The 26,863-nt window shown below is 42.3% G+C and overlaps 1 protein-coding gene across 4 annotated transcripts in view; it reads left to right on the top strand.

The window, feature by feature from the left end:
* Positions 1 to 26,863, top strand: part of LOC135517534 (rho GTPase-activating protein 12-like) — a 93,628-nt gene that overhangs the window by 48,753 nt on the left and 18,012 nt on the right. For 3 of the 4 annotated variants that reach the window (XM_064941926.1, XM_064941927.1, XM_064941929.1), the window contains exons 3-7: positions 9,273 to 9,545; positions 15,142 to 15,285; positions 21,506 to 21,586; positions 22,581 to 22,703; positions 23,885 to 23,962. In XM_064941926.1, the coding sequence (XP_064797998.1) occupies positions 9,273 to 9,545; positions 15,142 to 15,285; positions 21,506 to 21,586; positions 22,581 to 22,703; positions 23,885 to 23,962 (699 nt within the window). The remainder of the gene's footprint in view (positions 1 to 9,272; positions 9,546 to 15,141; positions 15,286 to 21,505; positions 21,587 to 22,580; positions 22,704 to 23,884; positions 23,963 to 26,863) is intronic. The other variant, XM_064941928.1, reaches the window with a different exon arrangement.

Here is a 26,863-nt window from a genome sequence, read left to right on the forward strand (position 1 = left end):
ATGTTTTCAATGAGGAGACTCTCAGTTACACACCAAATGCGCAGTGTTTCCTGAAAGCGTCTGTGTGTAGGAGAAATCGTTCCGTTTTCTACATTGCGCCTGGCTACTGAAACGAACCGAAAATGCAGTCACCTACAACGTAAAACTTTTTCCAGATTAACTACATAATATCGACCGAAACATGGCAAACGTTGTTTGGAATCAGTCCTCAAGGTGTTTTTTCACATATCTCTTCATTGACATGCAGTTCGTGGAAGCTTGCTTTACTCTCTGTATTGTTTGGAAAAATACTGGCAGGTGACTTTTGCGCACCAATTTCGGCGCAGGACACCGGGCAGACACGTGGTAAATGTGGTCTCTTATGGTCAATCTTCCAATGATCTGCCTACAAATACGTCACAATGCTGCAGACACCTTGGGGAAACGACAGAAAGGGCAGACTCATTCCTCTTGCGTTCACAGCCATATAAGGAGATCATGACAAACAGAGCCTCAAAAATCCTTGTCATTTCCTGGATGCCATCTCATCTTGGTTTTGCCTGAAGCTCACGTTAAAGGGCACGCACAGAGAAGATCTTTGTATTTCTGGACACGTCAGAGTGTTTTCTTTCGAACAGTAGCAATTATATGCATAGTCGAGCATCTTTTTGTGACAAAATATCTTGTTTAAAACGGGAACGTTTTTCATCCAAAAATGAAATTGCGCCCCTAGAGTTCCAACAGGTTAAGTGTGCCTTGTATTCTAAATAAATCACAGACAGTGTCACCAGCAAAGCACCCCCACATCATAACACCTTCTCCTCCATGCTTTATGGTGGGAAATAACATGCAGAGATCATCCGTTCACCCACACTGCGTCTCACAAAGACATGGAGGTTGGAACCGAAAATTTCCGGTTTAGACTCCAATAACTTCTTGTTATTGGTGTCCTTTAGTAGTGGTTTCTTTGCAGCAAGTCGACCGTGAAGGCCTAGTTCATACAGTCTCTGAACAGTTGATGTTGAGATGTGTGACACTTGAATTCTGTGAAGCATTTATTTAGGCTGCAATTTCTGAGACTGGTAACTCTAATGAACTTATCCTCTGCAGCAGAGGCAATTCTGGGTCTTCCATTCCTGTGGCGGTCCTCATGAGGGCCAGTTTCATCATAGCGCTTGATGGTTTCTGCGACTGCGCTTGAAGAAACTTTCAAAGTTCTTGAAATTTTCTGCATTGACTGACCTTCATTTCTTAAAGTGATGATGGACTTTCGTTTCTCCTTCCTTGTTTGAGCTGTTCTTGCCATAATATGGACTTAGTCTTTTACCAAATAGGGCTATCTTCTGTATACTACCCCTACCCTGTCTCAACACAACTGATTGACTCAAATGCATTAACAAGGAAAGAAATTCCACAAATTAACTTTTAACAAGGCACACCTTAATTGAAGCTGTTTGAGATAATTCCAAGAGTGTGCAAAGCTGTCATCAAGGCAAAGGGTGGCTATTTGAAGAATCTCACATATAAAATATATTTTGATTAGTTTAACACTTTTGTTTACTACATGATTCAATATGTGTTATTTCAGAGTTTTGATGTCTTCACTATTATTCTACAATATAGAACATTGTAAAAAAATAAATAATAATAAGCAAAACCCTTGAATGAGTAGGTGTTCTAAACCTTTTGACTGGTAGTCCACATGCAGAACACAACAGTGACACTTGGCTTGGCTACCTTGAATGCGGTTCTTAAGGAAATTAGTGGATTGTCTTCCTCATAGATGATAGAGATTCTGATGTTTGGTGTTCATCAATTATTGTAGTTGCCTTGATCCCATCACTAGGGGGCATAATCTTACTAAACACCAGGGACTGAACAGTTCGGCTACTTCAGGTTAACTGACTGAACTTTGTCAAGTTTCTCTCTTAATGGGCTGAACTACTAGTAGTAGCTCTATAGAGGAGATAATGCTGGGCTAACTGGGCAATGGCAGCTCTATGGATGGTGATCAGTCTCTTGATCTCACTGCTGCACATGTTGTTTCTATTACCGTTTTGTGAATGTATAGAGAAGTATAAATATAGGATCTATGCATGGCTCACACCCCCTGTCTGTCCTTAGCACTCCCCTTACGGCTAGTTCATCTGTCAACACTCAACATTGTGACTGCTCTGGGCTCATTGTGACCCAACGTCAGGGTATAGAGACCCCGTTTGACTTTACACAGAAACACCATGCACATGCGGTCAGGGTCACACGCAGACACACACACACACAGACGCACCCATACACAAAGACAGAGGAGCAAGCATGCATGCACACACACACACACACACACACACACAGACACAGAGGCACACACACAGGCATACACATGCGTGTGTGCGTACAGAAACACAAACACAATCGCTGTCTGTGACAGAGAAAACCCTGGGGGAGGGAACTCTCACTAGCACTTCCTGTTGTGTGTGTGTGTGCGCGCGCGTGCGTGCGTGCGATCATGTATATTCGTATGGCAGGGGGAGTGATATCTTATTTCCTGTGGCTCTCTGCCCCATAGCCAGTATCTCAAGTTTCTCTCTACCTTTCGGAATAGACTGATAGAGAGAGACTGAAATAGAGAAAGAGTGGGATAGGGACCGACAGATAAGAAGAGAGGAGTAGTCCAGGAAAAGAGAGGGATAGCCCAGGGGATCACTTTTTTGGGATATCTAACGCTGCAATCCATCAACCATGAGCCGCTTCAGTACGTTTAAAGGCTACAGCAGGACAGAGGAAGAGGAGGATGATGAGGTGTTTGTCTGCAGCCCGGGATATAAGGTGACGGACTGAAGCAGATATAGCTATCTGACAATGTGGGAGGTCTTTAGTTTGACTTAGTAGTGACATAGTAGGTGATACTTGTACTTGATATATATACTTTCAGCTCATTCTTTAAAATGTATGTTGAAAATGTTTGCCTGTTTATAAGTAAACTAAATAGGCTGTTGCTTCGTAAAGTTTCTTCTTGACTTGTCTTGTCTTAAATGGCATTTGTCAGCACTGTGTAGGGGACCTTCTATGAGCTAAAAACGTCAAAACAACACTTTGTTTAACTCTTATTTCATACAGTCCATCCCATTTAGCAAATGAGGGCACCTCGTTTCTCTTGGCTCTCACTGTAGTCAGTCTATTTCTGAGTTTACTGCTAAGCTTTAAGGCACTAGAAAGAAACCTCTTCTCAGTGTGTGTGTACTGTTAAGTACATTTCTGGAGTCATTCCCTGCTGATGTGGACTGGATCATATGAACTCAAAATGTTGAGGAGGAGAGCAATACACTGCTTATAGAAATCACAATGATATGATAGATGCCAGTGAGCACTAAAACAATTGCCTTCTCAGGAAACACTACACTATTGCCATTCATTTTGACCGTCTAACCTTTCCTTTGAGCATATCACTTTTGTCAGATTTACATACGCTCTTCTTGTCATTTATAACAGATCACATCAATTCTAATTCTCAGTTCCTCTGCTGAGTTTGGCCATTGACAGCTGAGCTTCCATGTAAACGTTGCCTTACTATTATCTGAGCCTTAGGGCTCTGTGATTGACACCCAGCTGTAGAAAATATAGTAGGTCCCTACACAAAAGACTCATTTTTCGATTTGTAAATCATTTTCACCGTACAGTACTTCACTAGAATCATACACAGACATTTTGCCTAAAGAGCCGCCTTCAGTGTATTCACTCCCAGCTACCCATGTCTTTTACTAAAGCCACAGTCAGAACACTTGATAACAATAGATAAACAACAGGGCCTTTCCTGCTGCACACACACACACACACGCAAACAGACACTCACACGCACTGCAAACTTCACTCTATTCCAACACAGCTCTACAGGATATTAAATCATTATTTTGGAGTATATTACTGTTATTCCAGGCCCAGCAGGAATCCCCATCTGTTTCCACGCTAGAGAATGTCTGTCTGGCTGTACTGTCTGGTGTTTTACTTAAACTGCCCCCCCCCGTTCTGTTCCATTTCCTCTAGAATTCCTCACCTGCCCGGCTCCGCTTGTCTTGTCTTCCATACACAGAGAATACAGAACTAGGCAGACAGCCTATGGCACTGAGAGCTATATGGTGAATCAGCAAAGGCCAGGTGCAGACCTGGGTCCAAATATATAGGCCTATTCAACCCAGTATCACAGATTATTGTGAAATAGACACAAATTGCTTATTGGAAACTTGTGACATGCACAAGAAAACATACTTTTTTTTCATGACCAGTACACGATTTTTGCATACGGTGCATTTCAATTACAGATAAAGACAGTAGGTTACTTGAGACAGAAACGATTGGAGGGAGGGAGGTTGGTCGGGGAGGATAGGTGGGTGTATAATGTGAATGTGTTCGAATCTCATCATGGATAGCTTTATAATTTTTCTAACTAGCTACGTTGCAACTACTTACTACTTTTCAACTACTTAGCATGTTAAGTAACTCTTACCCTAATCCCAATCCTAACCCTTTAACCTAACTCCTAACCCTTTAACTACTTAGCTAGCATGTTAACTAGCCCTAATCTTAAACCCTACACCTAACCTTAACCCCTAACCTTAACCCCTAACCTTAACCCCTAACCTTAACCCCTAACCTTAACCCCTAACCTTAACCCCTAACCTTAACCTCTAGCATAGCTACTGGTTAGCCATCTAGCTAGCATAGCTAACATTAGCCATGACTTGGAATTTAAATCAAATTGAAGTTTATTTGTCACGTTCGCCGAATACAACAGTGCTTACTTACCGGCCCTAGCCAACAGTGCAATGTTTAAGGAAAAATAGGTATTAGTTGAACAATAGTAAAGAAATAAAAAACAACAGTGAAAAATAACAGTTGTGAGGCTATATACATTAGCGAGGCTATAAACAGGCACCGGTTAGTCAGACTAGTTGAGGTAGTATGTACATGTAGGTATGGTTAAAGTGACTGCATATATGATAAACAGAGAGTAGCAGTAGCGTAAAAGAGGGGTTGGCGGGTGGTGGGTGGCGGGACACAATGCAGATAGTCCGATTACCTGTTCAGGAGTCTTATGGCTTGGAGGTGAAAGCTGTTGAGAAGCCTTTTGGTCCTAGACTTCATGCTCCGATACCTCTTGCCATGCGGTAGTAGAGAGAACAGTCTATGACTGGGGTGACTGGGGTCTTTGACAATTTTTAGGGACTTCCTCTAACACTGCCTGGTATAGAGGTCCTGGATGGCAGGCAGCTTAGCCCCAGTGATGTACTGGGTCGTACACACTACCATCTGTAATGCCTTGCGGTTGGAGGCCAAGCAGTTGTCGTACCAGGCAGTGACGCAACCAGTCAGGATGCTCTCGATGTTGCAGCTGTAGAACCTTTTGAGCATCTAAGGACCCATGCCAAATCTTTTCGTTTCCTGAGGGGGAATAGGCTTTGTCGTGCCATCTTCGCAACTGTCTTGGTGTGTTTGGACCATTCTAGTTTGTTGGTGTTGTAGAGACCAAGGAACTTGAAGCTCTCAACCTGCTCCACTACAGCCCTGTCAATGAGAATGGGGGCGTGCTCGGTCCTCTTCCTGTAGTCCACAATCATCTTTCTTAGTCTTGGTTACATTTAGGGATAGGTGTTAATCTGGCACCACCTGGCCAGGTCTCTGACCTCCTTCCTACAGGCTGTCTCTTCATTGTTGTGTCGTCTACAAACTTAATGATGGTGTTGTGGTTGTGCCTGGCCATGCAGTCATGCAGTCATGGGGGAACAGGGAGTACAGGAGGGGACTGAGCACGCACCCCTGAGTGGCTCCAGTGTTGAGGATCAGCGTGGCAGATGTATTGCTACCTAACCTCACCAGCTGGGGCAGGCCGTCAGGAAGTCCAGGATCCAGTTGCAGAGGGAGGTGTTTAGTCCCAGGATCCTTGGCTTAGTGATGAGCTTTGGGGGTACTATGGTGTTGAACGCTGAGCTACAGCCAATGAATAGTATTCTCATGTAGGTGTCCCTTTTGTCCAGGTGGGAAAGGGCAGTGTGGAGTGCAATAGATTGCGTCATCTGTGGATCTGTTTGGGTGGTATTCAAATTGGAGTGGGTCTAGGGTTTCTGGGATAATGGTGTTGTGAGCCATTACCAGCCTTTCAAAGCACTTCATGGCTACGGATGTGAGTGCTTTGGGTCTGTAGTCATTTAGGCAGGTAGCCTTAGTGGGCTAGGGACTATGATGGTCTGTTTGAAACATGTTGGTATTACAGACTTAATCAGGGTTGTGTTGAAAATGTCAGTGAAAACACCTGCCAGTTGGTCAACACATGCCCAGAGCACACGTCCTGGTAATCCGTCTGGCCCCGCAGCCCTGTGAATATTGACCTTACTCATGTCGGCTGCGGAGAGTGTGATCACACAGTCGTCCAGAACAGCTGATGCTCTCATGCATGCCTCAGTGTTGCTTGCCTCAAAACGAGCATAGAAGTGATTTAACTCGTCTGGTAGGCTCGTGTCAAGGTGCTTCCCTTTGTAGTCTGTAATAGTTTGCAAGCTCTGCCACGTAAGATGAGCGTTGGAGCCGGTGTAGTACGATTCAGTCTTAGCCCTGTATTGGCTCTTTGCCTGTTTGATGGTTCGTCGGAGGGCATCGCAGGATTTCTTAAAAGCTTCCGGGTAGAGTTCCAAACCTTGAAAGCGGCAGCTCTACCCTTTAGTGATTGTTGCCTGTAATCCATGGCTTCTGGTTGGGGTATGTACGTACAGTCACTGTGGGGACGACGTCCTCGATGCACTTATTGATAAAGCCAGTGACTGATGTGGTGTACTCCTCAATGCAATCGGAAGAATCCCAGAACATGTTCGTCTGTGATAGCAAAACAGTCCTGTAGTTTAGCCTCTGCTTCATCTGACCACTTTTTTATAGATCGAGTCACTGGTGCTTCCTGCTTTCGTTTTTGCTTGTAAGCAGGAATCAGGAGGATAGAATTGTGGTCAGATTTGCCAAATGGAGGGCAAGGGAGAGCTTTGTACGCGTCTCTGTGTGTGGAGTACAGGTGATCTAGAATTTTTCCCCCTCTGGATGCACATAAAACATGTTGATATAAAGTAGGTAGAACTGATTTAAGTTTCCCTGCATTAAAGTCTCCGGCCACTAGGAGCGCCGCCTCTCAGTGAGCGGTTTCTTGTTTGCTTATTTCCTTACTGAGTGCGGTCTTAGTGCCAGCATCTGTCTGTGGTGGTAAATAAACAGCCACAAAAAGTATAGATGATAACTCTCTTGGTAAATAGTGTGGTCTACAGTTTATCATAAGATACCCTACTTCAGGCGAGCAAAATCTAGAGACTTCCTTCGATTTTGTGCACCAGCTGTTGTTTACAAATATACACAGATCAACCCCCGTCTTACCAGAGTGTACTGTTCTATCTTGCCGTTGCAGCGTATATCCTGCTAGCTGAATATCCATGTCATCATTCAGCCACGATTCCGTGAAACATAAGATGTGACAGTTTTTGATGTCCTGTTGGTAAGATAATCATCATTGTACCTCGTCTAATTTAATGTCCAATGATTGTACGTTGGCGAGTGATGTTGACAGTAACGGCAGCTTTCCCACTCACGAATGTGTTATGAAGAAAGAAAATTGTGTAATAAACATGAAATGCGTTGTTATGAAAATCATGTAATACTTTTTCGTGTGCCTGTCACAAATTTATTTTGAATACATAATTAGTGTCTATTTCACAATAAGCTGTGATAGTCTGTTGGCCTATTGTATGTATTTGAGGTGTACTTGATTTAACTTGGAGTTTCCACTTTTGGGATTATTCTATTGGTTCCATTGTACAGTACATACTAAATCAAATGCAGCTCAAGTTTACAGGTGGTTTTCTGTCGAGGTCTAGCGACGACTTCTGAATACCACTTTGCACAATGTTAGTTTGACCCTGGGCTCAAAACAGAGACAACAGTCTGGCTACCACTACTGTACCTCCACCTCATGATCGAACTCCAAAATCAAAATATTTTTCTGCAGTGGTACATTTGGATTCTCCATAGTCATGGAAACCGAAACTCGCTGACTGTGTTTGATGTATGGGCCAGACAGAGTGGCATTTTAAACTGTTTACAAAACCAACTCTGTTTCCCGCTCACACTAAATACACAGGCATTTTGCTTTCTGCACGTTTTGGAGATTTTGCTTTCTGCATGTTTATTTCAAAATACAGGGTCACCCAGCACTGTTATGCAACATGCTGTCTTTTTGTTTCTTGTCTTGACAATATCATCAACTATAATTTGTGTGTCCAATTTTTACCGTCTGATGTAGTTTTTAGAGTTTTGTAGCCTGGAATCCCCTTGCATTTACATTTACATTTAAGTCATTTAGCAGACGCTCTTATCCAGAGCGACTTACAATTTCGTTATTGTTTAAACTTTCTAAATTCCAGGTTAGAACTTTTTGTAGAACTTGCTGGCTGAGAGGTTTGTTTGTCTCCACTCCGTTATCAGTGGGTACTTTGGTTTAGAGATTGACAGTTGATATCACTGCAGACTCTTGGCTACTTGAGTGATACGACCCAGAGCACTAGGAGGGTTTCCTATCTGTCTAAACACTTCCTCTTTTCAACACCCCTTCATTTCCAGTTCCTATGATCATTATCCTCTGCTTTCTCTTCTATAAATCATTATCTCCTAATGTGAGCATTGTATTTAACCCAGTTATGGGCAATCAATGTCCAATAATGCTAAATATTGAATCTTATTCTAATGTTTTTATTTTGAATGTGATGAAAAAGTCATGTTGCTGCACAGTGTTTGTATGGATTTTGCCACAAAATAACGTATTTGACCGGCCTCAGAAAAATGTTAGCTTGACAACAGTTGAAGTATATAGGATACCATGCAGCATATTTCGTTTTGACACTGGGCTAGAAACAGATGGATACAGCATGTTGCAACGTCCATCCTTACCACGTGTCTGATTGCCAAACCTACCCATCCTCCTTCTCCTTCCTGCCTTGCCGTGCAGACTACATCACTGTGTCTGTGCTCTGAATCTACCCTCTCCCCTCCTTCCTCTTTCTGTACTCTGTAGTTATCTCAGGGTTAACCTCTCCTTCTCTCTATTTATTCTGTATCCCTCATCTAAAACTGCCCTCTCTTTCTCTGCTCTGTAATGTACCTCCATAGTTCCCCATAAATGTAACCTCTCTGGTCAGTGCATGCTGGCCATGCTACTCTGTTAGTTTTTCACAAGAAACTAACCTCTCCCCTCTCTCTCTCTCCCCCCTCTACAGACGACGTCTCCGATAGGGCAAGGCCGGCCCGAGTCCCCTATCTACACCAACCTCCAGGAGTTGAAGATCTCCCAGTCCAGCCTGCCCACCCTCCCCTCCAGCACCCCACTGCACATCCTTGGGGACTGGGAGACCCACAAGGACCTCACCGGTAGACATTTCTACTATAACAGAGCCACCGGGGAGCGCACGTGGAAACCGCCCCGTGCAAGGGATGCTAGTGGCAGTACCAGTAGTAGTCGGGGAGACCCCCATGGCATGGGAGAGATGGAGGTAGGTAACACACTCCCTGTGAACCCCAACGAAACAGATCCGTATTCCATTGACTGGCATGTTGTAGATGCAGTCAGAGCAGAAGCTGAGCTGTAAGTAAAGAGGGGGAAATAGTTTGGTTTGGATCCAACTGAGGAAGTTTAACCCAGCATGTTGACCCCTGCCACTGATTTACAGTCTACCTAATCTATCTGTATCCTATTGTGTCAACATCTGGGTCGTTCCACGCAATAGGTGCCTTTTGTACATGCAAACTTTTAAGATATGAACATTAAACTAACATTCAATTGAATGGAGGATATGTTTAGCCTACGGAAAAACACCTTTTCCCATCTCAGGCAATAAAGTCTTTTGAACTAAGAGCATTTTATCTGCACTTGTACCACACTGTCAGTCAACCATGTTACGGACACTTACTGTATGTAAACTAATTATTATTTATAAGCATGAGAAATCCAACATTTTCTCATTGATCAAGTATCCCTTGTTCAGTAAACTCATACAGTTTAATATCAAACTGATAAAGTTACGAACAGGGTTGATGCTAACAGAGTTGAGGTTTTAGGTGACGATCGAACATTACTCCTCATGTGGTGAAGCGCATGTCATCACCTGGTGTTCATGAAATTAAGGATTATACATATGTTCCACACATAATGTAAGTTGTGTCAAATAAAAATGTTCATAACATTAATTGAGAAAACAGGGTTGACATGTTGAGCTCGTCCACATCAGTCAAAGATGATTAAACAATTATAAATACAGTGCCTACAGTGCCAGAAAGTGACTTGTTCCACATTTTGTTGTTACACGGTGGGATTAAAATGGATTTAATTGTAAAAAAAGTCAATGATCGACACAATAAAAATCTAAACATTAGTAAAAAATACAATTAAAATAAAAAATGAAGAAGAAAAAAACATCTTCATTACATAAGTATTTAACCTGCTGAGTCAATACATGTTAGAATCACCTTTGGCATCGATTACAGCTGTGAGTCTTTCCGGGTAAGTCTCTAAGAGCTTTGCACACCTGAATTGTACAATATTTGCACATTATTCTTTTTAAAGTTCTTTAAGCTCTTTCAAGTTGGTTGTTGATCATTCCCACACAGCCATTTTCAGGTCTTGCTAACAGATTTTGTAGGCAGATTTAAGTCAAAACTGTAACTAAGCCACTCCGGAACATTCAATGTCATCTTGGTAAGCAACTCCAGTGTATATTTGGCCTTGTCTTTTAGGTTATAGTCCTGCTGAAATGTGAATTTGTCTCCTAGTGTCTGGTGGAAAGCAGACTGAACCAGATTTTCCTCTAGGATTTTGCCTGCGCTCAGCTCTATTGTTTAATTTTATCCTAAGAAAAACTCCCTGGTCCTTGCCAATGACAAGCATACACATAACATGATGCAGCCACCACCATTATTGAAAATATGAAAAGTGGTTCTCAGTGATGTGTTTTGTTGGATTTCCCCCTAACATAACGCTATGTGTTCAAGACATAAAGTTAATATCTTTGCCACATTTTTTGCAGATTTACTTTTTTGCCGTTTTGGAAAATATTTATTCTGTAAAGGCTTCCTTTTTTACACTTTAATTTAGATAAGTATTGTAGAGTAACTACTAAGTTGATCCATCATCAGTTTTCTCCTATCACAGTCATTAAACTCTGTAACTGTTTTAAAGTCACCATTGGTCTCATGGTGAAATCCCTGAGCGGTTTCCTTCCTCTCCAGCAACTGAGTTAGGAAGGACGCCTGTATCTTTGTAGTGAATGGGTGTATTGATACACCAAGTTTAATTAATAACTTCACCATGCTCAAAGTGATATTCAATGTCTGCTTCTTTTTTTTGTACCTTCTACCAATAGGTGCCCTTCTTTGCAAGGCTTTGGAAAACCTCCCTGGTGTTTGAAATTCACTGCTCAACTGAGGGACCTTACAGATAATTGTATCTGTTGGGTACAGAGATGGGGTAGTCATTAAAAAATAATTTTAAACACTATAATTGCACACATAGTGAGTCCATGCAACTTATTATGTGACTTTTAAATCAAATCTTGACTCCTGAACTTATTTAAGTTTGCCATAAAAAGGGGTTAAATACAAATTGACTCAAGACATTTCAACTTTTCATTTTAAATTAATTTAAAAAAAAAACATTTCTAAAAACATGATTCCACTTTGACATTATGGGGTTTTGTGTGTAGGCCAGTGTCACAAAATATCAATCTTCATTTCAGGCTGTAACTCAACAAAATGTGGCAAAAGTCAAGGGGTGTAAATACTTTCTGAGGGCACTGTACTGTAGGCCAAAAAAAGAGAGAAGACTTACTTCCTTTTCCACCATGCTGTTCAGAAGACCCAAACGATGTCACCTGCTGTGAATAATTTAACTTGGTTTAATGGTCCATTATTTTAAAGGGGTAAGTTGTTTGCAATAACAGGGTTGGCTTTAAAATGATGTACATACGTAAATGCATCACTAATCACATCAATATAAATAATAATCTTCAGTAATGACTTTGTCAAAGCAGCAAAATGACTAGGCTTTTACAATAATGGTGAAACTTGGAGAGATTTGGATTAAGTGGGTTGAAATCTCCCTAGAATTTACAAAAGGTTGACGGAGGGACATGTCAAAATGCTGAATTTTGGCACTTTAGCAAGCCTTTATTCATATGGTCTATATTTGTGTGCACTTCATTTCATAACAAGCTTTTAAAATTCAATATTGAAATCAACCAACTGCTCTGAAAGTTGGCTGTGGGTCCCGGGTTCAGGTGTTGAGGGTCAAGGTAGTGGTCTGGTGACTGGTCTGGCCTGGCCCAGTGGTAGTCCAGATCCTATTACATCTCTCTCCCTGTGTTTCTGTAACAGGTGAGAGTGTGACTGTGTTAAATGAAACCAGGCCAGGACTGAAGTAGGTTTCAGGCTGTAGCTGTACTATATTTAAGTACCAGTTAGACCAAATATGTATGATTCATCAGATGTAATGCCATGGCTGACTGAAGCAAAGAGGGTGTACGTCCAAAAGGGCACCCTATTCCTTATTTAGAGCACGACTTTTGACCAGGGACGTTTTAAAAGTAGTGCACTAAATAGGGAATAGGATGCCATTTGAAACGCATCCTGTATCTACTCTGCATGGCAGTAGTTTACATCTACAGTGCCTTGCGAAATTATTCGGCCCCCTTGAACTTTGCGACCTTTTGCCACATTTCAGGCTTCAAACATAGATATAAAACTGTATTTTTTTGTGAAGAATCAACAACAAGTGGGACACAATCATGAAGTGGAACGACATTTATTGGATATTTCAAACTTTTTTAACAAATCAAAAACTGAAAAATTGGGCGTGCAAAATTATTCAGCCCCCTTAAGTTAATACTTTGTAGCGCCACCTTTTGCTGCGATTACAGCTGTAAGTCGCTTGGGCTATGTCTCTATCAGTTTTGCACATCGAGAGACTGAAATTTTTTCCCATTCCTCCTTGCAAAACAGCTCGAACTCAGTGAGGTTGGATGGAGAGCATTTGTGAACAGCAGTTTTCAGTTCTTTCCACAGATTCTCGATTGGATTCAGGTCTGGACTTTGACTTGGGCCATCCTAACACATGGATATGTTTATTTTTGAACCATTCCATTGTAGATTTTGCTTTATGTTTTGGATCATTGTCTTGTTGGAAGACAAATCTCCGTCCCAGTCTCAGGTCTTTTGCAGACTCCATCAGGAGAATGGTCCTGTATTTGGCTCCATCCATCTTCCCATCAATTTTAACCATCTTCCCTGTCCCTGCTGAAGAAAAGCAGGCCCAAACCATGATGCTGCCACCACCATGTTTGACAGTGGGGATGGTGTGTTCATGGTGATGAGCTGTGTTGCTTTTACGCCAAACATAACGTTTTGCATTGTTGCCAAAAAGTTCAATTTTGGTTTCATCTGACCAGAGCACCTTCTTCCACATGTTTGGTGTGTCTCCCAGGTGGCTTGTGGCAAACTTTAAACAACACTTTTTATGGATATCTTTAAGAAATGGCTTTCTTCTTGCCACTCTTCCATAAAGGCCAGATTTGTGCAATATACGACTGATTGTTGTCCTATGGACAGAATCTCCCACCTCAGCTGTAGATCTCTGCAGTTCATCCAGAGTGATCATGGGCCTCTTGGCTGCATCTCTGATCAGTCTTCTCCTTGTATGAGCTGAAAGTTTAGAGGGACGGCCAGGTCTTGGTAGATTTGCAGTGGTCTGATACTCCTTCCATTTCAATATTATCGCTTGCACAGTGCTCCTTGGGATGTTTAAAGCTTGGGAAATCTTTTGTATCCAAATTCGGCTTTAAACTTCTTCACAACAGTATCTCGGACCTGCCTGGTGTGTTCCTTGTTCTTCATGATGCTCTCTGCGCTTTTAACGGACCTCTGAGACTATCACAGTGCAGGTGCATTTATACAGAGACATGATTACACACAGGTGGATTATATTTATCATCATTAGTCATTTAGGTCAACATTGGATCATTCAGAGATCCTCACTGAACTTCTGGAGAGAGTTTGCTGCACTGAAAGTAAAGGGGCTGAAAAATTTTGCATGCCCAATTTTTCAGTTTTTGATTTGTTAAAAAAGTTTGAAATATCCAATAAATGTCGTTCCACTTCATGATTGTGTCCCACTTGTTGTTGATTCTTCACAAAAAAATACAGTTTAATATCTTTATGTTTGAAGCCTGAAATGTGGCAAAAGGTTGCAAAGTTCAAGGGGGCCGAATACTTTCGCAAGGCACTGTATATTACCATGGGAAGCATTAAGTACTGTATTTCTAGAGGCATATAGAGGAATAGTCGATTACCACATAACTGTAAAAGTGTGTTGTGGTAACTGAGGGCAGGGAAGCAAGTTGGTGTTATTTTGATGAGTGGAAATATTTCCTGGTAAGGTAGTAAAATGAGACCGAAGTCCGTAAGAGTGTTCTTAGTTTGGATTTCATGTAGTGTTAGTGCTTACAACACTGCCCCCATGAGGTGGTTATGTATTTCAACCAGGGAGGAACTATCAGATTGAGTACTTTGTTTCCAACTTGCCACATGAAATGCTGGGAAATAAACACAAATATCCATAGTTGACCAATGTCTCCTTTTCCTGGGAGCTGTTGCATTTTTTGTGGTGGTTGGGCATTTTCCTTTTTTAATTAAGGTTGTTATTATAGATACTTGCCCACTCTACAGCTGCATCATTGATCATTCACTACTTACTATTCTAGAGGCAGAATGAGCAATTGAGCGTCGGGCCAGTAACCGGAAGGTTGCTGGATTGAATCCCAGAGCTGACAAGGTAAAAATATGTCATTCTGCCCCTGAGTAAGGCAGTTAACCCACTGTTCCCTGTGCGCCGAAGACGTGATTGTCAATTAAGGCAGCCCCCCACACCTCTCTGATTCAGAGGGGTTGGGTTAAATGCGGAAGACACATTTCAGTTGAATACATTCAGTTGGACAACTGAGTAGGTATCCCCCTTTCAATCAATCAATCGATCTACATTTGACTCTGAAAAAACCTCTCTGTACTCCCAAAATCACAATGGTCTCTCTCCCCCCCATGCAGCCCCTGTCTTCCGAGGAGAACTGTCACAGCAGCACGTACTCCAGTCAGTCAGACAGTCAGTATGGATCTCCCCCTAGAGGCTGGTCAGAGGAACTGGATGTACACGGACACACCCTCTATGTCTGTGAACATACTCATGAGAAGGTACTGGGGCTCTCCTCTCCTCTGTTGGTTTCACTCTCTCCATTTCTCTGTCACTCCTTCCAGGGCTAAGGTTGTTATCATGGGTTAATGGGGGAGGGTATTTGGTATTTATAAGGATCCCCATTAGCCGCTGCAAAAGCATCAGCTCCTCTTCCTGAGGTCCACATGAAACATGGCATAATACATAGTAAAGGACATTATTAGCCAATGACTGAAATGCATACATTTAAGACATCACACACAGTCTACATATCAGTACATACACACAAAGTCTAAAACATAGTACAGTGCAAATTACAATACAATATATACAGTACCAGTCAAACGTTTCGACACACCTACTCATTCCAGAGTTTTTCCTTATTTTTATACATTGTAGAATAATAGTGAAGACATCAAAACTGTGAAATAACACAAATGCAATAATGTAGTAACCAAACAAGTGTTAAACATATCAAAAGATACAGTTGAAGTCAGAAGTTTACATACACCTTAGCCAAATACATTTAAACTCCGTTTTTCACCTTTCCCGACATTTAAAAATTCCCTGTTTTAGGTTAGTTACGATTACCAATTCATTTTAAGAATGTGAAATGTCAGAATAATAGTAGAGTGATTTCTCTCGTTCTGCCCCTTAACAAGGCAGTTAACCCACTGTTCCTTGGCCGTCATTGAAAATAAGAATTTGTTCTTAACTGACTTGCCTAGTTAAATAAAGGTAAAATAAAAAAAATATTATTTCAGCTTTTATTTCTTTCATCACATTCCCAGTGGGTCAGAAGTTTACATACACTCAATTAGTATTTGGTAGCATTGCCTTTAAATTGTTTAACTTGGGTCAAACGTTTTGGTTAGCCTTCCACAAGCTTCCAACAATAAGTTGGGTGAATTTTGGCCCATTCCTCCTGACAGAGCTGGTGTAACTGAGTCAGGTTTGTAGGCCTCTTTGCTCGCACACACTTTTTCAGTTCTGCCCACAAATGTTCTATAGGATTGAGGTCAGGGCTTTGTGATGGCAACTCCAATACCTTGACTTTGATGTCCTTATTAAGCCATTTTGCCACAACTTTGGAAATATGCTTGGGGTCATTGTCCATTTGGAAGACCCATTTGCGACCAAGCTTTAACTTCCTGACTGATGTCTTGAGATGTTGCTTCAATATATCCACATCATTTTCATCCCTCATGATGCCATCTATTTTGTGAAGTGCAGCAGTCCGTCCTGCAAGAAGAACCCCCACAACATGATGCTGCCACCCCCGTGCTTCAAGGTTGGGATGGTGTTCATCAGCTTGCAAGCCTCCCCCTTTTTCCTCCAAACATAACAATGGTCATTATGTCCAAACAGTTCTATTTTTGTTTCATCAAACCAGAGGGCATTTGTCCAAAAAGTACGATCTTTGTCCCCATGTACAGTTGCAGACCGGAGTCTGTCTTTTTAATGGTGGTTTTGGAGCAGTGGCTTCTTCCTTGCTGAGCGGCCTTTCCGGTTATGCCAATATTGGACATGTTTTACTAATGGATATAGATACTTTTGTACCTGTTTCCTCCAGCATCTTCACACGGTCCTTTGCTTTTGTTCTGGGATTGATTTGCTCTTTTCGCACCAAAGTACGTTTATCTCTAGGACACAGAACGCTTCTCCTTCCTGAGCAGTATGGCGGCTACGTGGTCCCATGGTGTTTATACTTGCGTACTATTTTTTTTGTACAGATGAACGTGGTGCCTTCAGGCGTTTGGAAATTGCTCCCAAGGATGACCCAGACTTGTGGAGGTCTACATATTGTTTTTTGAGGTCTTGGCTGATTTATTTTGATTTTCCCATCATGTCAAGCAAAGAGGCTCTGAGTTGGAAGGTAGACCCTGAAATACATCTACAGGTACACCCCCAATTGACTCAAATTATATCAATTAGCTTATCAGAAGATTCTAAAGCCATGCCATTATTTTCTGGAATTTTTCAAACTGTTTAAAGGCACAGTCAAGTTAGTGTATGTAAACATCTAACCCACTGGAATTCTGTTACAGTGTATTATAAGTGAAATAATCTGTCTGTAAACAATTGTTGGAAAAATGACTTGCACAATGTAGATGTCCCAACCGCCTTGCCAAAATGATAGTTTGTTAACAAGAAATTTGTGGAGTGGTTGAAAAACGAGTTTTAAAGATTCCAACCTAAGTGTATGTAAACTTCTGACTTCAACTGTATGTTATATTTGAGATTATTCAAAGTAGCCACCCTTTGCCTTAATGACAGCTTTGCACACTCTTGTCATTCTCTCAACCAGCTTCATGACGTAGTCACCTGTGTTAGCAGTTGATGTTTTTCTTCAATAACACAGACTCCAAAGCAAATCAGGGTGAGAAAAATAGGTTTATTCAAAGAGAACACATCATAGATGTTATGCTGGAACGTAGATGTTCATTCTTCCCTGTCCTCAGTGATTCTCCACAGAACAAAATGACAAGATGTAATTTATAACCCTCCAACCTAGTCTGTGGTTGACCAATTACAATTCCTTGCAGTAAAATTGTGCCAATGGCCAAATAACAAGTATCCTGTTTCAGGCTCAATGGATAGACGATTCAGAACAATGAGATCTTGCCACAGGTAGCTATGAGTCAAGGACTGAAACTCCTACACAGATTCTAACCAGATGTTGAACTGAAAACCACAATTTCTATTGATTGATAATTCCCTATTGACCTCTAGTCCTCTGCGTTGTTTATTATCTTAAAACATTCTTACACCTGGAATTCATTTCAATTTACAGATGTGCCTTGTTAATTTGTGGAATTTCTTTCCTTCTTAATACGTTTGAGCAAAATCAGTTGTGTTGTGACAAAGTAGGGGTGTATACAGAAGATAGCCCTAATTGGTAAAAGACCAAGTCCATATTATGGCAAGAACAGCTCAAATAAGCAAAAAGGAATGACAGTCCATTATTACTTTAAGACATGAAGGTCAGTCAATCCAGAAAATTGAAAGAACTTTGAACATTTTCAAGTGCAGTCGCACCATCAAGGACTATGATTAAACTGGCTCTCGTGAGGACCTCCACAGGAAAGGAAGACCCAGAGATACGTTCATTAGAGTTAACTGCACCTCAGATTGCAGCCCAAATAAATGCTTCACACAGTCCAAGTACATACATACAGTGCCTTGCGAAAGTATTCGGCCCCCTTGAACTTTGCGACCTTTTGCCACATTTCAGGCTTCAAACATAAAGATATAAAGCTGTATTTTTTTGTGAAGAATCAACAACAAGTGGGACACAATCATGAAGTGGAACGACATTTATTGGATATTTCAAACGTTTTTTAACAAATCAAAAACTGAAAAATTGGGCGTGCAAAATTATTCAGCCCCTTTACTTTCAGTGCAGCAAACTCTCTCCAGAAGTTCAGTGAGGATCTCTGAATGATCCAATGTTGACCTAAATGACTAATGATGATAAATACAATCCACCTGTGTGTAATCAAGTCTCCGTATAAATGCACCTGCACTGTGATAGTCTCAGAGGTCCGTTAAAAGCGCAGAGAGCATCATGAAGAACAAGGAACACATCAGGCAGGTCCGAGATACTGTTGTGAAGAAGTTTAAAGCCGGATTTGGATACAAAAAGATTTACCAAGCTTTAAACATCCCAAGGCGCACTGTGCAAGCGATAATATTGAAATGGAAGGAGTATCAGACCACTGCAAATCTACCAAGACCTGGCCGTCCCTCTAAACTTTCAGCTCATACAAGGAGAAGACTGATCAGAGATGCATCCAAGAGGCCCATGATCACTCTGGATGAACTGCAGAGATCTACAACTGAGGTGGGAGACTCTGTCCATAGGACAACAATCAGTCGTATATTGCACAAATCTGGCCTTTATGGAAGAGTGGCAAGAAGAAAGCCATTTCTTAAAGATATCCATAAAAAGTGTTGTTTAAAGATTGCCACAAGCCACCTGGGAACACACCAAACATGTGGAAGAAGGTGCTCTGGTCAGATGAAACCAAAAATTGAACTTTTTGGCAACAATGCAAAACGTTATGTTTGGCGTAAAAGCAACACAGCTCATCACCCTGACCACACCATTCCCACTGTCAAACATGGTGGTGGCAGCATCATGGTTTGGGCCTGCTTTTCTTCAGCAGGGACAGGGAAGATGGTTAAAATTGAAGGGAAGATGGATGGAGCCAAATACAGGACCATTCTGGAAGAACCTGATGGAGTCTGCAAAAGACCTGAGACTGGGACGGAGATTTGTCTTCCAACAAGACAATGATCCAAAACATAAAGCAAAATCTACAATGGAATGGTTCAAAAATAGAATGGTTAGAATGGCCAAGTCAAAGTCCAGACCTGAATCCAATCGAGAATCTGTGGAAAGAACTGAAAACTGCTGTTCACAAATGCTCTCCATCCAACCTCACTGAGGTCGAGCTGTTTTGCAAGGAGGAATGGGAAAAAATGTCAGTCTCTCGATGTGCAAAACTGATAGAGACATACCCCAAGCGACTTACAGCTGTAATCACAGCAAAAGGTGGCGCTACAAAGTATTAACTTAAGGGGGCTGAATAATTTTGCACGCCCAATTTTTCAGTTTTTGATTTTTTTAAAAAGTTTGAAATATCCAATAAATTTCGTTCCACTTCATGATTGTGTCCCACTTGTTGATTCTTCACAAAAAAATACAATTTTATATCGTTATGTTTGAAGCCTGAAATGTAGCAAAAGGTCGCGAAGTTCAAGGGGGCTGAATACTTTTGCAAGGCACTGTATCTCTTCATCAACTGTTCAGAGGAGACTGTGTGAAACAGGTCTTCATAGTCAAATTGTATTTTTATTTTTTTTAACCAGGCAAGTCAGTTCAGAACAAATTCTTATTTACAATGACGGCCTACCCCGGCCAACGCTGGGCCAATTGTGCGCCGCCCTATGGGACTCCCAATCACTGCAGGATATGATGCAGCTTGGATTTGAACCACGGACTGTAGTGACACCTCTTGCACTGAGAAGCAGTGTCTTAGAACATTGTGCCACTCGGGGCCTGAATTTCTGCAAAGAAACCAATACTAAAGGACATCAATAATAAGAAGAGACTTGCTTAGGCCAAGAAACACGAGCAATGAACATTACACCGGTGGAAATCTGTCCTTTGGTCTAATGAGTCCAAATGTAAGATTTTTGATTCCAACCTCTGTGTCTTTGTGAGACGCAGAGTAGGTTAACGGATCATCTCCGCATGTGTGGTTCCCACCGTGAAGCATGGAGAAGGAGATGGTATGGTGTGTGGGTGCTTTGCTGGTGACATGGTCTGTGATTTATTTAGAATTCAAGGCACACTTAACCATCATGGCTACCACAGCATTCTGCAGCGAAACACCATCCCATCTGGTTTGGGCTTAGTGGGACTATCGTTTGTTTTTCAACAGGACAATGACCCATAACACAACTCCAGGCTGTTTAAGGCTATTTGACAAAGGGGAGTGATGGAGTGCTGCGTCAGATGACCTGGCCTCCACAATTACCCGACCTCAACCTAATTGGTTTGGGCTGGGTTTGACCGCAGAGTGAAGGAAAAGCAGCCAACAAGTCCTCAGCATATGTGGGAACTCCTTCAAGACTTCATTCCTCATGAAGCTGGTTAAGAGAATTCCAAGAGTGTGCAAAGCTGTCATCAAGGCAAAGGGTGGCTACTTTGAAAAATATATTTAGATTTTTTGGTTACTACATGATTCCATATGTGTTATTTCATAGTTTTGATCCCTTCACTATTATTCTACAATGTAGAAAATAGTAAAAAATAAAGAAAATCCCTTGAATGAGTAGGTGTGTCCAAACTTTTGACTGGTACTATAAATAATGGCTGTGTCTCTTCACAGTCCCCTTTGTGTGGTGTTCTTTTATCGTAAAAAAAACTGGTTTTATTGCTAGCTTGAGTTATTTGGTGTTGCAGAGAGCTCCATGTAGTCATGGCTCTATTTAATACCGTGCGTTATCCTACACATACCATTGGGAGGACTGACTGTGGGGATTTTGGGTTGTTGATTTCTCTTACTTGATCGAGAGAACATTTCTTTACTTCTTTATTTGAAACTTTCTACCATCTATAATCGGTTTTCCGGTCATCATCGATAACCCATTGCTCTGTATTTTTACGGTGTATTATTGTCCATATGAATTATGAAACTGTGTTCAGTGCTCATTCGAGTTTGTTTGTAGTGGATAAAGCACGTGGACGAGCAGGGGAGGCCGTACTACTACAGCTCAGACGGCTCCAGGTCTGAATGGGAACTACCCAAAGTAAGTCAACAGATTTTAATGTCTTTAATTTATTTGTATGGGCACATTTGTATGGGCAAACTTCCACATATATTGAATCATTGACATAAATGCACGACTAAGAAAAATTGTACTCGAGTGTAAATGAGGATTTGTCACAGAATTACTTCTACTAGTGATCATCCAATTGGGGAGAATCTCAATTGCATACTCCTCGCGTCCTTTCTCCTCGCCTCCTCAAAACCCATTGGAGGATAAAGCCAGAGGGGAGGGACCTCTGGCTTTCTCATTTTATGGGTTTTGAGAAAGAGGTGATGAGAGCGGATGCTAGGAATATGCAATTGATTTTGGTTTTGCCTCGTATGACACCACTACCTTGTAGCACACTCCTTGGTGCGTCAGTCTATTTCCTCCTCTGTGATCTAGTCATCAGTCTCTGTCTTTTCACCTTAACTGGTCTGGACACCTGTAGTCCATTGATGGAGCAGAGGTTGTGTCCTAATGTACCTGAAAGTGACGTAGTGGCTAGTTTCTCTCCTGTAATCTTGTTGGTTAAGCGGAGATCAGACGAGTAGAGAATAGGCATTAGCTTTCATTTGGCTGGCCAACTGACGGGCTGAGTGGACACACGCAGGGATGCAGGCAGACAGACAAGTAGATAGACTGGGTGTGGTGGTATCCTTTAGCAACCCTGGAAGAAGACACCAGTGGGGGGCGCCTTCTGTCTGAAAGGGATCCTACTGATGGGTGACTGATGATACGCTGGGCCATCAGAGGAGAGGTATGAAGAAGAGATACTGGATACATCCCCAAGCCACGCCTCTTCTAGGACCTTTACTCTGTTGGTGTTGTTATCAGTGGATAACGAGTTAAACCTGGACCTCTTTCTGTCACCCTCGCCCACCCTCTTTCTCTCTCCCCTCCTCTGACTTTCTTCACTGCCCTCCCCTTCGCTCTCTTTTTCTCGCTCCCTTTCTCTCACCCTCCCTCTCACTCCCTTGCTCCCTCCATCCAGTACAATGTGTCCCCTCAGCCAGGTGATCCCCCCAAGAGTCGTAGCCTGGAGAGGAAACTGTCAGACCCCATTGTCCTGACCAAGTGGAGACACAGCACCTACGTACTAGACCTCAACGACAAGGTACTGTAAGACCACATGCTCTGTCTGTGTGTATCCTACATTCCAGTTCTATCGGCAACTCTGTTTACATGCAGGCAGTGTTTACTCCTGTCACCACTAGGGTTTTGGTCAATTCCACTTTCATTTAGTCAAATACAGAAGTAAACTGAAATGTCAATGCTTTTCAATGAATTGACTGAATTGAATGGTTTTGTCACCAGTTACCACTTGTTTTGATGCTGTAAATAAGTTTGACGCTGCTCTGTAACAGTGTTCTTGAACCCTTTCTTAGCCATCTGGTCAGTAGTTTGTCTGGTCAGCACAACAGGTGGTCAGTCTGGGCAGTATTTTGTCACTTTGCATGCTCTTGGCCTTGCTTGGGTCTCAGTGAGTTATATTAATTCTGTGTGGGTGTGAAGAGGATAAGAGCCATACGAGGTAATCCACTAGCTACTCCTCTCATTGACAAATCCAAGTCACACGCGATAGGCTAAACCATGCTTTCAAAGCATTCTCTTTGGGACTAGTCCATTGATTCAATTGTACCTGGATAAGTGAATCAGATGCAGCCTTAGTATTTGAACTTATTTCCTTTACAGTTCTTTAAAAAAAAACTCAGGCATTTTGGCTCTGGCCATCACATGGGGAAAGTTTGTCACTCTCTTTTCCGATGTAACGTTAGTATCCCCCACTCTCACGCCTCCCCCTTACCATGCCTCCACCAATCCAGACCGGAAAGGATAAGATACCTACCTATTGCTGATTTAAACCAGAAATGCAGAGTATGAGGTTTTCACAAAATTCAATTTCCCTTACTCAATCAAATGTGCTCTGTTGTTCTCTGTCTGTGTGTGTCAAACCAAATATTTTAGAGAATACATTGGACTATTATCTGAATGTGCAACAAAGCCTTTAAACAAACAAACCTCTTTCCTTATTAGTTGACATGACCACTTCACAATAACCAACAGTAGTTGTATTGGCATAACTAGTTAGAAATCCTTTGGCAATTTGAAAGTCAGATACCCCGCCTTAAGTACCCAAGTACGATGAAGGATTTTTTTTCTCCAGATCCTTGATTAATTTTCTCTTCCTGACTAACTAACCATAAATCTAAACATAACCTTCTGCTTATCTTCTCTAGCTTACATCATCATCATGTTGACCTTGTTCTTTATCATTTTGTCTGTATCATTGTGTAGGAGTGTGGGCCTACAGTCCCCAAGCTGAGTTCTCCTGACTTTGACTCCTGCCCCTCATCTCCCAAGCACCCATCAATCGTCAGTATTCCCTGGCTTTCGCTCCACAACATGCAACATCAATCGCCTCTTTCTCTATGCGTTGCTTTTACCCATCATCCTCTATCCTCTGCATCCATATTTCTTTCTCTCCTGCATTTGTCCTTTCTGTTTCTCCTATCTGCTACCATAGCCAAAGTCCATTCTACTGTCCAATAGTTTAGTTTATGGTGAATGTTTCTCTGTTAGGGTAATGTCTTTCACCTTTTGGGACCACTGAATCAGTAGTTTGTGTCTGTGTCATACCACCCTCTACTGCTGGTACAAGGAATGACGTCTGTCACCCCTTTCCCTACCCCATTTCCTCGAGCACTTTTTGTGTGTGTGAGTACATACACTGAGTGTACAAAACATTAGGAACACTATTTCCATGACAGACTGACCAGGTGAATCCAGTGAAAGCTATGGTCCCTCTCACTTGTTAAATCCACTTCAATCAGTGTAGATGAAGGGTAGGAGACAGGTTAAAGACAATTGAGACATGGATTGTGTATGTGTGCCATTCAGAGGGTGAATGGGCAAGACAAAAGATTGAATTGCCTTTGAATGGGGTATGGTAGTAGGTGCCAGGTGCACCGGTTTGAGTGTGCCAAGAACGGCAACGCTGCTGGGTTTTTCAACGCTCAACAATTTCCCTTGTGTATCAAGAATGGTCCACTACCTAAAGGACATTCAGCTAATTTGGCACGACTGTGGAACGCCATCGACACCTTGTAGAGTCCATGCCCCAACGAATTGAGGATGTTCTGATGACAAAAGGGGCTGCAACTCAATATGAGGAAGGTGTTCCTAATGTTTTGTACACTCAGTGTATGATTGTGTTAGTGTGTGCTTAAATTAAGGCCTTATTATGTTGTTACTCTTTTTCTGTATCTCACCTGCCGCTGGCTGTTTTTCCTCTCCCCTGCTCGTGTGTGTGTGTGTGTGTGTGTGTGTGTGTGTGTGTGTGTGTGTGTGTGTGTGTGTGTGTGTGTGTGTGTGTGTGTGTGTGTGTGTGTGTGTGTGTGTGTGTGTGTGTGTGTGTGTGTGTGTGTGTGTGTGTGTGTGTGTGTGTGTGTGTGGCGAAATGTAAGTAAGCCTAAATATAAGTGATAATTCACTTAAGTGTTATAATTTTTGTGTGTATATACACTGCTCAAAAAAATAAAGGGAACACTTAAAACAACACAATGTAACTCCAAGTCAATCACACTTATGTGAAATCAAACTGTCTGCTTAGGAAGCAACACTGATTGACAATAAATTTCACATGCTGTTGTGCAAATGGAAATTATAGGCAATTAGCAAGACATCCCCAATAAAGGAGTGGTTCTGCACGTGATAACCACAGACTACTTCTCAGTTCCTATGCTTCCTGGCTGATGTTTTGGTCACTTTTTAATGCTGGCGGTGCTTTCACTCTAGTGGTAGCATGAGACGGAGTCTACAACCCACACAAGTGGCTCAGGTAGTGCAGCTCATCCAGGATGGCACATCAATGTGAGCTGTGGCAAGAAGGTTTGCTGTGTCTGTCAGCGTAGTTTCCAGAGCATGGAGGCGCTACCAGGAGACAAGCCAGTACATCAGGAGACGTGGAGGAGGCCGTAGGAGGGCAACAACCCAGCAGCAGGACCGCTACCTCCGCCTTTGTGCAAGGAGGAGCACTGCCAGAGCCCTGCAAAATGACCTCCGGCAGGCCACAAATGTGCATGTGTCTGCTCAAACGGTCAGAAACAGACTCCATGAGGGTGGTATGAGGGCCCGACGTCCACAGCCCAACACCGTGCAGGACATTTGGCATTTGCCAGAGAACACCAAGATTGGCAAATTCGCCACTGGCGCCCTGTGCTCTTCACAGATGAAAGCAGGTTCACACTGAGCACATGTGACAGAGTCTGGAGACGCCATGGAGAACGTTCTGCTGCCTGCAACATCCTCCAGCATAACCGGTTTGGCGGTGGGTCAGTCATGGTGTGGGGTGGCATTTCAAGGGGGGGCCGCACAGCCCTCCATGTGCTCGCCAGAGGTAGCCTGACTGCCATTAGGTACCAAGATGAGATCCTCAGACCCCTTGTGAGACCATATGCTGGTGCGGTTGGCCCTGGGTTCCTCCTAATGCAAGACAATGTTAGTCCTCATGTGGCTGGAGTGTGTCAGCAGTTCCTACAAGAGGAAGGCATTGATGCTATGGACTGGCCCGCCCGTTCTCCAGACCTGAATCCAATTGAGCACATCTGGGACATCATGTCTCGCTCCATCCACCAACGCCACGTTGCACCACAGACTGTCCAGGAGTTGGCGGATGCTTTAGTTCAGGTCTGGGAGGAGATCACTCAGGAGACCATCCGCCACCTCATCAGGAGCATGCACAGGCATTGTAGGGAGGTCATACAGGCACGTGGAGGCCACACACACTACTGAGCCTCATTTTGACTTGTTTTAAGGACATTACATCAAAGTTGGATCAGCCTGTAGTGTGGTTTTCCACTTTAATTTTGAGTGACTCCAAATCCAGACCTCCATGGGTTGATAAATTTGATTTCTATTGATACATTTTGTGTGATTTTGTTGTCAGCACATTAAACTATTTAAAGAAGAAAGTATTTAATAAGAATATTTCATTCATTCAGATCTAGGATGAGTTATTTTAGTGTTCCCTTTTTTGAGCAGTGTATATGTAATTTTTTTAAACCAAGCTAAATTCTTTAACGTCATTGGCAGAATTGGGCTCCCAGGTGGCGCAGCGGTCCAACCTCTCTGGGATATGTGGGAAGATAGCGTCCCACCTCGCCAACAGCCAGTGAAAGTGCAGGGCGCCAAATTCAAAACAACAAAAATCTCATAATTAAAATGACTCCAGTATTTTACACCATTTTTAAAAATATTACCCCGTTTTTCTCCGCA

The sequence above is a fragment of the Oncorhynchus masou genome, chromosome 28 (assembly GCF_036934945.1).
Source record: "Oncorhynchus masou masou isolate Uvic2021 chromosome 28, UVic_Omas_1.1, whole genome shotgun sequence".
Classification (NCBI taxonomy): domain Eukaryota; kingdom Metazoa; phylum Chordata; class Actinopteri; order Salmoniformes; family Salmonidae; genus Oncorhynchus; species Oncorhynchus masou.